We start from the raw sequence: 12,265 nt of genomic DNA, 5'->3' as shown, positions 1-12,265 counted from the left end.
GGCAACTCCATTTGAAATCTACACCCCCTGTGTTTAAGGTCATGTCTTCCATATGGGGTGTGTGGATTTCAACTGGAATAACCTATTTGGAGCAGACGACACTGAATGGGTTACTCCATTGAAATCTACATCTCCTGTGTGGGAGATTAAGGTCATGTCTTCCATAGAGGGTGTATGGATTTCAACTGGAATAACCATTTTGGAACAGACTACACTGTCTGAATGGGTGATGGAAATTTAGGCCATGTCTGCCATAAAGGGGTGTAGTGGATTTCAACTGCAATAGCCCACTGTACTACATGTATACACTTACCCTCCATGACCCTCCAGGCTGACCCTTTCCTAGTACCACATGCTGCATGACTCTATCGTTGTGGTGGCGCCATTCAAGTCTTGATTTCTCGTCATCTCCAAGGTCTGCATTGGGTTGGTGTAAAGTATCAAAAAGCAGTGCTACTGGGTTGCGTGATCGTCCCTCCAAGCCACCGCTGAGGTAATCCAGGTCCTGATGTGAAGAGATGAAATAAGGAAAACTTGTTTAAAGACCAGTTGCTGGTTTTAGTTGTTTGTATGGTGGGTGGGTGGGTATGTGTGTGTGCGCATTTGTTTGTGGACCCACCTACATTGTATGACATTTCACTCATGAAGTGCAGAGACACAGCAATCATGGACATCCACAGTCGTAAGAGAGTGGCAGAGGGCGCTACACTCTGCAATTACTGATGTGTAAACGCCAATCAAATTATCGGTTTGTTGATTGATTGTCAGACGATTGAATCAGCCAATTAGAACCCCCATTCATATTTACGCTGTGCACGCTCTCAAAATGTGAACAAGTGCCGTTGTTCTCTGCCAGAGACTGTAAAGGTTAATCCTGGAACCCACCATTCAAACTCAAATAACCCATACATATATACTGAATGAATCCAAAAAGTGACCAGTATAGGTAATATAGATCTTGCAAATTAAAGTTTCTGTAATTTTTTTCCCAGCATTCCCACTCGGCTAGCTACAACCCTGGCTAGATCTGCTGCGCTTAAATCTATGGGATGTGGTTCCCCCGTGAAACTAGGCCATTTCAATCTTACCTGTTCTAGTATCGACACATCATCTTTTAATTTAATTTGTAAATACGGGTCAGGGTGTGGTTCCCCCGTAAAGTAAGGCCAATTCCCTGATAGTATATAAGAAAGACAAATTCCTGACGGTCCATTACCTGCAGAAATAAAAAAATTGAGAAGAAAAACATGAATATATTTGATTAGATTGAGCTGGATTGGCCAACTGTTAGAATAAGAGATCTACATAATCTGAGACAGAATTAGTTTGCGTCTGACGTCACTATCAATCAAATTCCCCATGACCCTTGAATAGTTAGTAGCCCCTAAAAAGGAAGGTTTATTCATCTGGTGCCTATCGCAGAAAAGGAATCATTGGAAATGGCGAAAAGTTACAGTACTGCAAAAATTGGGGGTATTTGGTTTCACTCAGAATACGAGTCGAGACAATCATTGTCATGTGAGAGTGACATCGCAATAGACAGACACACTTGATGCGACTTGAATGTGACACATACCTCAATGTTTGGATGAGACACAGAATTGTTTTCGTTCATTTCCGCACACAATCAGCAAGGCTACCGAGAACCCCCTAAATTCAACCCCTTGCTGATTATAAATGGCGGTATAGAGGAGTTGATCTTAATGTTTATAGGCAAGGAACTGGTATCGATATGCTTGAGCAAACTGCAGTGCATACTGTTCAATAGCCTTATTGTGATGTGGTGGGAGTTTTGATGAACAAAATATGACGCGCGTGCATACTGCCACACAAGGAACAATGGGAATTGCCGACAAACTGCCTGGCAATGACGTCACAAGTCAACTCATCTATAGGGTGTCTGGATTTTCTTGTTTCAATTCTGTGGTAATGCCAAAGACGGATCCTTTAACTTCTGAAGTCCCAGCATATTTTCAACAACACCATCAAACAGCCAGTGATGCGGTTGAAATACCATTTGGAATGGACTACAGTGTACTCCAGTTGAAATCCACACGCCACGGAGGGGGTACTCGCATGTTAATAGGGTATGGGTATGTGCGGCGGTCAAGGGTCCCTTTTTCAGGTGCCCCGGCAGTTCCTTAAGACCCACATTTGGATCATGCTCCAGTTCTTTGAGCCTCAAACTCTGGCAATTGTAGCTCTTTAGCCAAAATTTGGAAAATTTTGGAATTTTTGTAGTTCCAAAGCCTATAATTTGGCCCAATTTTAGTTCACAAGACCCACCAAAAATGTTGAAATTTCAGTTCATCAAGCCCCAATTTTTCCCAAAATCAGTTCTTAGTTCCCAAAGTTCACCGCTTCCAAAATTTCAGTTGAGTGCCCCCCCGGCCACACACCCCCCTATGGAAGACATTATCTCTTAAAATCTCCCACACAAGGGGTGCAGATGGAGTCACCCATTCAAGTATGCAGTACAACCGAAATTCACACTCCACATAGAATTTAGGTCATCGATTAGAGGGTGTACAATGTAGGGATTTCAACAGGAATAGCCAAACTTCTTCCAAGATTTATTAAAGGAGGATTTCGTGATCCTAGCATCCTCTTTTTATGACATTTTCAGTAGATATCCACGAAAAAAGCTTATTTCCAAAATTTCAGTTGATTCCGATTTTGCGTTTGCGAGTTATGCATGATTAGGCCAAAAAAAAATTGTTTGTTTTTCCACGTCCGACCGACCGTGTACCCTGGTCCCGACCGTTTTTTTTTTTTTTGAATTTTTTTTTTTTTTTTTTTGAATTTTTCAAAAAAAAAAAAAAAAAATTTAAAGTTTTCTATTTCTTGGTTTTGTAGTGTCCCTGGACCTAGACCTAAATGCTAGGATCATTCATGGTTGACCTAAAAAAAAAAAAAAAAAAAAATTCAAGATGTTTTGTATTTTTAATATGAAAATTGATAATTTGTATTCATGTCATAGCCTATTAATGATTTCAAAATGCATTGAATTTGAATGCATTTTGAAATCATTAATAGAGGCCGTCAGCCTTTCGCCATCTTGTGGGTACAAATGATCTGCGTGTTCATGCATTGGGCGCTTCTGGCGCAGGGCGCAGCTTGCCACGCAGCTATTATCACGCGTTGATGCGGCGATTTTGTTGTTCACGCATGCAGATCGAATGACCATCGCAGCGTGTACCCACAAGATGGCGGCATATGACGTCACGCTGACGGCCTCTATAGAGTATGACATGAATACAAAGTATCAATTCTCATATTAAAAATACAAAACACCTTGATTTTTTTATTTTTTTAGATCAACCATGAATGATTCTAGCGTTAGGTCTAAGTCCAGGACACTAAAAACCGAAAAAATAAAAACTTTTTTTTTTTTTTTTTTGCAATTTGGTACCGGTTACCCGCCCGAAAAAATGCGCTGGTACCGGGTACAAAATTACCGAAAATTTCAGGCCTATGCAGAACCATCTCAAGAGTTAAACCAGTGAAGTGCTGTGTGTTTGGACTTATCTTGTCAGTTGTCAGTTTCAAGTGCAATATCTGTAAAAAAAAAAAAAAAAAAAAATCCGACCTACCGACCCAACTATTTCATAAGCCTTTATGGACAAACAAACAATTTTTTTTTTTTGGCCTTATGTGTATTGCACTGCTCCATAGACAATGTGTTGTAATTTCGTTCTGGTGCACCAGAACGAAATTCAAATTTAGCGATATTTTTGCTAAACGAATTAATCTGCAAGAAATATTTGGTACATAAACATTATGTAGCCAGAGGTATCCAGTGGTGTAAAAATCTCAACTTTTTTTGGGAAAAGTGGGGGGATGAGGCTGTGGATCACGAAATGCCCCTTTAATATAGCCAATGATGATAATTAAGCATGATTTTGATAATTGACATGCAAACTACAAGTGTCCTGTTTTTATCATGCCCTTTTGGCAAATTTTTGATAACATATCTTTTATCTCTCACATGATTAGGAATGACAAATAATCTGCACACAAAACTAACAGAATTATCTGATTATCATACAGATAAATCTATTTTTATTTGATATAGACCTAGATGTTGAAGTGTGCTTTGTTTTGTTTTGGATTATACAAATGTAGTTCAAAGTTTTGTTTTATATGGGTGACCCATAACTTGTGTAGTTGGAAGAAAAGGGTGACCTATAACTTGTGTAGTTGGAAGAATGTACAGACCAGGGGGGTGGGGGCTCAGTACAAATGACCATACAGGGATGTGTCACAAACATGGGTAGCATATTCAGCCAAAATTGGTATACAATACAATGACCCATTTTTCTAAGCCAATTCTGGTATGGATGGGTCCTTTTTTTTTTCTCCAAATTTTCTCAATTTTTTCGGAAAATATCCCAATTGAATTTGGCTCAATCTATCCAATTTTTTTGAAATTTCTCCAAAATGTGGGGGAAGATTAAGACAATTTGGGTACAATTTGGCTGAAAATTTTGACTTTTGGTACATGTATATCGATGGGTCCAAATTTCTTGAAAAACTGGTATATTGATGGGTCCTCTATCAAATTCTCAATGGCACACTCCTACCAAAACCAAATTGAGCTGATCTGCTAGACCATTTTAGAGTATTCACTGTATAAATCAGCATCCTCCTTTTAGGGTATAATTGATCAATAGACCATGAAAAAAGCTTTAAAATTTCAGTTGATTTGGACATTTGTGATGCGATCAAGCAAAATGAGTCGGATGTCGGGAATATTGATTTTGAGATATAATCAATAATAGTATTCAGCTTCCTTCGCATTTTATTGTTCTGAGCAACACTAAAATGGTTATATCTCTGGAACCATAAGTCTAATTATAATGGGGTTTTCAGCAAAATAAAGCTCTGAGAATGGCTCATATAATGAGATTGAAAACTGAAATTTGATTTTGATCGACATCAGACTCATTTTGCTTGATCGCATCACATTTGAGTTTTCAATTTGCCAGTTACCCATCATTTCTTTTTTCACTCTTGGTGATCCCACTATTTCACAAAGCTGCATGTTTCCTCAACTCCTCTTCTTGGGCTTCCCTGGATATTTTGTGTTTTTACTTTTGACAGACAGGTGTGTAAACCTGTAAACAGGGAAGTTAAAAAGTATGATTCCATCTGATTTGATGCAAGATGATCTCCTGAGCTTTTTGACACTTTTTTTTTATTGAAATCGGCCAAAAATGAGTAGGTGCACTGCCAGTCAAAAAACTTATTTGTACAGGGTGGGGTGAGGGGAGTCTACATTGCTATTTTGCATTAAATTTTATTTTTTAGTTTAGAATTTTATTAGATGCCTAGTTGAACCTTGTTTTATAATCTATGTTATCGGTGTCCTCAGAGAATCCAATTTTGATTTGAAGCAACCATAGAGAACAGATGTAAAATCAATCAATTTCTCTGATCATCAGACTGGAAAAATAAAAGAATTTTAAAAAAATCATCAATATTTCAATATTTTCTGCTTTTGTGTCTGGCAAGTAAGATTTGTTTGGGATCATTAAAGTTGACCAGTCAATTCTTTTATAGTATGACCATTGACCCCACAGACCCTAGAATCCCTTTCTAGGGTACTGATGACCCACAGCAGCTGACTTATTCTTTCACAAAATTATGATCTACATAAGTCAACTTGAAGTTGAATTATAAATAAATAGTCAAAATCATGGGCCCAGCCCCCCACTAAACCTGTCGTTTCCAGTCAATTTCTCAATTCAACTGTATGGAACTTCACTACTTGTTTAAATGTGTTTTTCCTGAAAATAACATGTCCATGCAAAATCAGAGGTATATTTTTACATTAGGGCTTATATTTTATATTCTTTTATTTTCAAGAGATGTTTATAATTTGTGTTTGTCAATGGGTAATAAGGGCCTATTTCTTCCATAAAACTGCCAAAAGTGTTTATTTAAGGGGCCGTTCAATAATTATGTGTGCCAGTACATTGTACTTCTGTACGGTACCCTCAGTGGTGAATTCTCAAAATGGTCTACCAAAAATGTGGCAACACATTTTTAATAGGGCATATTAAAATGGTGGCCAAATATCTGTGCCAAAGATTGCTTGCCTGAGTTGGCCTACCCCTTTTCTTGGCCTCCCAAAAATTGTTGCCCCACCCCCAATTATTCACCACCCCTCGGTACAAACAATTATTGTACCACCCCTTACATGTAGGCCATGTTAATTTATTCATAACCTCATTAATAAACGCGATGCGTGCGATCCAATCATATTTTATTATTTGCGAAAACGCGAACGCAAATCGAGGTCATTAATATCTCACAATTGACCGCAAAATGCGTAATTGTTCCAATGTCGCACACAATTGACTTCTGCGTGCGCGTATTGTGCATCCAACAAACTGCTTGTGCGCTGGCTGCCGTATTTGGATTGCGCGCTACCATATTTGCACAGATTGTGATACGCACTTTTGTTATTGGTCGTTCTGTTTTAGCCTGATCGATTTTTGGCAAGGGAAGATGTAAAAATCATCTATTTTTATAAACTTTTGAGCAAAATTTTGTGTTATTTTTAAGGTGAAGAGATTAAAGTGAGCGGTTATGAATGAGGTTAATAACTTTGCATCGGTAATATATGGGCATTGTGAAAAATCTAAACATTTTGCTTTGGACCTCGGAATATCCTCGGGATATTCCTCGGTTCAAAGGCAAAATGTTTAGATTTTTCACAATGCCCTCCAAATAACCGATGCGATTATTAACCTCTAAATAGTTCATCTCAAAACCCTTCTCAAGTTCAAAATCAAATGAGGAATGCGTTTTTTAGAGGGGTTTTTTTTTTACTTTAATTTTTTTAATCTTTGGGACAAGCTTATAAGAATAGACCACATTTTCATCTCTCAAGGTTTTGTCAAAATGAGGTATTTTACGATTTAGGCTATTTTGACGTCTTAGACAATTTTAGACACGAGATTTTGGTGGATTTTTGAAAAAAACTGAATAACGCACAAAAAGCGGGCGATTTTACTAATTAATGTGTGCGGGGGCTTTGAGACGGAACTATCATAGCTTAATTTCGATCATTGAATTGTAGCTAAACATCCATGTATGTATGTTTCAAATGTCAGATATTTTACCCCCAAATTATGTGTCTGAGGCTGTAAAAATGTAAATAATGGGCGAGGCACAGCCGAACCCATTATTTAACCATTTTTACTGCAAATAATGTGGCACCCTTTGTATATTCTATTGCTACAAAATAGTGCGATTTAAAGAGAAAATATCCCTTTATTGCACATACATGTATATTTGAAGTTATTTACCCCAAGGTGGAGCGTGTACGGCTGTACACTTAGTCAAAGCGTAAGTGACAGAGCGAGTATTGCGGGAATATTGAACACGTAATGCTTTGCGTAGAATGTGTAACGGCACTAATATGCTGCATCGCGCTTTGCTGTGCGCTGTTATGCGAGAAGAACATAAAGTTTGTTGCCGTGGCCACTTTATTGTTAATGGTCTTTCATGTGATATCAACAAATCACAGTGCACCATTTTGAATAATGGGTCATGGAGGTAATAGAATTAAAATAAGCACTTCGCAAGATAACGTAAGCTGTATAATGTGGGTAGTGAATCATTACCCTGCATTTGCAGCGCAGCCGCAGCCGCAACAATCCACTTGATGGTGTAAGGATTAAACCTCGGTAATCAATGCACTGTGCTGCAAGTGTACGGTAACTCAAAACAAAATCAAAATTTTATTTAAAACACAAAACAACAACCCACTTACCAATGATAACGACTTGCGAATAGCAACACTCCTTGGTACAATTACACTTCCTCTTACACCCGCGTTTCTTACCGCTACCACCAGGCTGTGTCACACTGCCCCCTTCTGCCATGATGCAATGTCCCACAAAGTCTTCAATATCCACAACAACCAAAATGTGGATTTGCCTTTGGCAGCCTGTTGATGATCACTCACAGATATCCCTGAGCTGCTATGTATCCTGGTGAACACCACATCCTCTATAGGTCACAGTACAGTGCAAGTCCGTCAGTCCAGTTCAGGTGACTTCTTTGCTTTCAATTCTGAAAGTGGTGGGCGGGTATTTAAAACCAATAGTGCACCCAAAGACACTTCCACCTGACACTTCCACTGTATTTGGTATCGCAGCAACAGTCCTGATTGTGTGGATAAACCAGGTCACTTGGCAATTTCAATTCTTATAAAACCCTCTCCACGCGGGTGTCGACTGCAGACGACACGCTCCAAATTTTCTTTAAAAATTCAAAAATTTCACAATTGTACATTTTCATGACCATATTTGGAATCAGCATGAAAAATGCATGAAAATGAGTACAAACAAGCCTAGTATTGGGTCAGTGGTTCTTGAGAGAGCTCTTGATATTTTGAGAAAATATCTCAAAACTTTGGATATTGCCGATGCCTATGGCTAGCAGAGAGTATTAACCATGCTTCACCCAACTAGGCATACATCCACCTGTCTGGTACCACATGAGTCCTGGTAGACCGAGTCCTTGCATAATGTGTAAATACCAGGAGAGTGGTTTGTGTACATAGCTTCATAACAGGCATTCATTGGTATAGTCTATGCATTGATTTCTGGGACTGTGTAAATAGCACCAACTATGGATGGCAGTGTTTAAATTTGCTTCAAGCAAATTATGACCTGCAAGTGAAAAAAAAAATACATTACAAGTATGTTACCTGTATACATGTACATACACAATGTACAAGCAGAAAATTGTAAAACATGTTTAAATGCTTCAAGCAAATGGCATGCATTGCAAGAGAAGAAAACACAAAATACATAACAGTACAGTCAGGGCCGTCAGCTAGGGGGGGGTATGGGGTGTGACACCCCCCAATACACAATTTTGTCGGCAAAACCATGTGACTGTCGGCAAATGTAGTCAAAGGTATGTGTGATTGTCGGCAACAGATTACGAAATTGTGTTGTTGTAATGTAATATTTAGACATACTGTGAATGGTATAGTATACAAATATTTACTGCTCATGAGGGATCTGGTGGAATCTATTGGTCCCCTCGGTGAACTGGAGACCGTGAGCCTACTATTTTCCCGAGACCGCCAGGTCGAGGGCAATAGTAGGCTCACGGTCTCCAGTTCACCGAGGGGACCAATAGATTCAACCAGATCCCGAATTTAGAGCAGTAAATATTTGTTTTATATCCTTCATTAATATATTCTTTGTTCATTAAAAGGCGGTCTCGGGAAAATAGTAGGCTCACGGTCTCCAGTTCACCTAGGGGACCAATAGATTCAACCAGATCCCGAATTTAGAGCAGTAAATATTTGTTTTATATCCTTCATTAATATATTCTTTGTTCATTAAACACAAGGCATAGGCCTAGGCATAAATGTAGGCTAGGCCTAGTCAAGACCTTTGTTTTGATTGAATGCACAAAGCACGCACACAGCTGAGTGGCTAAAGCTTACTGTGAAAATGTGTGACAACCTCTACAATACCGCCGTGAAACGAGTAACCATGTTAACATGTTCCCTGTTAGTTCACCATCAATATTAAGATACTGATCCTGATGTAACTCAGATTATGCCATTAAACCGCCGTATTTTAGCTGCACTTCTGTCATGTCTGTGCTGCTTAATTGTGTTTCAAGACAAAACAATTGCTACACATTAATACCCGGAGCCGGTACTGATATCCCGCGTATGTGGCGAGTTGCATTGACCACTAGTAACTGCGGACGCGTTATGAGGTCATCTGGCGCTCGGGACGCGCTCAGAGGAGATAGTAAAACTATTTCCCTGGGAGATAGTACTTTGAATAGTACCCCGTTCCCTCATCAATCAGCTTGTTAACAAGTTTGCAAAATAGCAAAACTATTTTTGGTCACATGATACTCGTTTAACCAATTAATGAACGAGAATATATTAATGAGGGATATAATAGTTACTAGTTAAAAAAAAAATTTGAAAATTTTTTTGACTCCTACCCCACCCCCACCCCACTTTTTAGATTTCTGAGCACCGTCCTGGCTAAAAAAAAATTTGGGTCAACAAATTACAAAAAATTCCGTCGGCAAACCATACTGTACACTCCCCGAATCATATTGGTCTAGCGACGCCCTTGAGTACAGTACATCATTTATAAAGTACAACATGAAATTAGGGAATGTTTTTTCTTTTTTGGAATTTTGCCTCTTTTTTTCCTGTATGAAAAGAAAATATGTAAAAAAAGCAATTTTGTCACTCTATTCAGCAAAAAAATTCATATTTTTTGGTGTATATTTTTGTCTAACAAATATATTTTGAAAAAATTAGAAAACATTTTCTAAACAATAAGTGCAAAAGGTTATTATAAACCTTCTGCTTGCATATTTTTCCAAATCAATGTTTTAGTAAAAAACTGTCAAAATTATGCACAAAACATATTTTTAACTGTTAAGGATTTTACAATTTACATTTCGAGGACTGTTAAATTTTTAAAATATCAACTTTTAATCATTTGCCATAAAATGTGTATTATATCGCGAATTTCAAAAATACAAAAATTATTTGATATCACAAGGACATTCCTTCTATTCAAAATGCAATTCGATATGTCCGATGTGCTCTCAGGTCCCACAAAAAAAATATGTGAAAACATCGTAATCCGAGCCCTTAAGACTTAAAAGATTTTGAGACTTAAGAAGCTTTGTAAACCAGTAAAGTACATTGACATTTTGTAGGAGATCTTGCTATTGCTAGACATCCTCCAATAGTCAGGCAAAATTCACTGCAATAGTAGGATTATCCTACAATAATCAGACATGATCCCTATTCCAGCCTACCTGCACTAAACCAAGCTATCTTGCTGAAACATTGCTTAAAAGGGGTTACTACATGTACACCCCTGGCACATTTTGTGCCTATTTTTGCATTTTTCTCAAAAATTATAGCGCATTGGTGACAAGTAAGATATGTATAGGGGCAAGGACTACAACTACTGCACTGAAAATTCAGCAACTCAAGGCAAGTAGTTTAAATGTATATTGATCAAATATTGGTTTTCCCTCATTTTTGACTGTAATTCCACAACTGTTGTCTTTGCGGAAATAAAATTTCCAGTGTAGTAGTTGTAGTCCTTGCCCCTATAATATACCTTACTTGTCACCAATGCGCTATAATTTTTGAGAAAAATGCAAAAATATGCACAAAATTGAGCAGGGGTGTAGTACCCCCTTAATTATTTCTCCATGTAGTTTTAAAGGCCTAAAAAAAATTTGTTTGATTGGCGTAACATTAAAAAAAAATAGGGTATGTTGGTTGGCACATTTTTTTTACCACACATATTTTAAGCTGTGAATTGCATATATGATAAAGGCTTTGGAAATTTTTTAATTTCTTTTTTTTGCACAAAATAAGAAACAGTTTTTTTAGGGTCGCTTCGCTTGGGTTACGCCAATCAAACACATTTTTTTTAGGCTTTAGACCTAGCTTGCAAGTAAATCTTAGCTTGGAAAAGTAGAAAAAACAAGATTCTTTTAACTTAAATACTTGTCACATCAAGTCAGTACTTTAAAATTGGAAGGTTAATTAATAGAGCTGACAAGCCAAAATCTCAAATCTGTTTAATGTTTTTGTTAGCTGGTGTATAGATGTTGTCAAATGCTTTTAAAAACTGGTTAGTTACTGGTATCATGGTTATCAGAAATATTAGAATTTGACTTTTATTACCAGTTAGGACTAACTAAAGGATTAGGATTTAGCTATGTTTCATTTGGCAAAACAGGATAATATTTTTAAATCCTAAACTACAATTTCGCTGTTCTCGACCTGCGAGGTTCTCAACGCATAGCGTCGACCGCAATGCATCCACCTCATCATTGCCTCACTTAGGTGGCCATTCCCACAAAATTTCATGAACCTGCAGCAGTCTATGGCGATTTGACCCCAGATTACCCCCAAATGACCCCAAAATGACCTTGACATTTTTGCCTTGTTTCAGTAGTCGACTGGTCGTCCCCACAAAATTTCATGAACCTGCGAGAATCTATAGCGATTTGACCTCGGATAACCTTAGATGACACCAAAATGACCTTGGCATTAATTTTTTTCTTCCTTAAGTAGTCGTTCCCACCAAATTTCATGAACCTGCAACAATATGGCAATTTGACCTCGGATTACCCCAAATGACCTTACAATGTCCTTGCGATTATGCAAATTTTGCACTGAAAAGCAAATCAGATCATCGAACCTCTGCAGCTGGCTGTGCTACTCTCG

At 37.9% G+C, this 12,265-nt stretch overlaps 1 protein-coding gene across 1 annotated transcript in view; it reads right to left on the bottom strand.

Annotated features, from left to right (window-relative positions):
- The window catches only part of LOC140146344 (oxidative stress-induced growth inhibitor 1-like), a 35,517-nt gene that overhangs the window by 18,120 nt on the left and 5,132 nt on the right, over positions 1–12,265 (bottom strand). The window contains exons 2-4 of the mRNA XM_072168152.1: positions 7,784–8,687; positions 1,089–1,216; positions 314–505 (exon numbers count right to left, since the gene is read on the bottom strand). Of these exons, the coding sequence (XP_072024253.1) occupies positions 314–505; positions 1,089–1,216; positions 7,784–7,895 (432 nt within the window). The 5' untranslated portion in view covers positions 7,896–8,687. The remainder of the gene's footprint in view (positions 1–313; positions 506–1,088; positions 1,217–7,783; positions 8,688–12,265) is intronic.

This window comes from Amphiura filiformis, chromosome 2, assembly GCF_039555335.1.
Source record: "Amphiura filiformis chromosome 2, Afil_fr2py, whole genome shotgun sequence".
Classification (NCBI taxonomy): domain Eukaryota; kingdom Metazoa; phylum Echinodermata; class Ophiuroidea; order Amphilepidida; family Amphiuridae; genus Amphiura; species Amphiura filiformis.
This window is presented reverse-complemented; position numbering and strand designations above follow the sequence as displayed.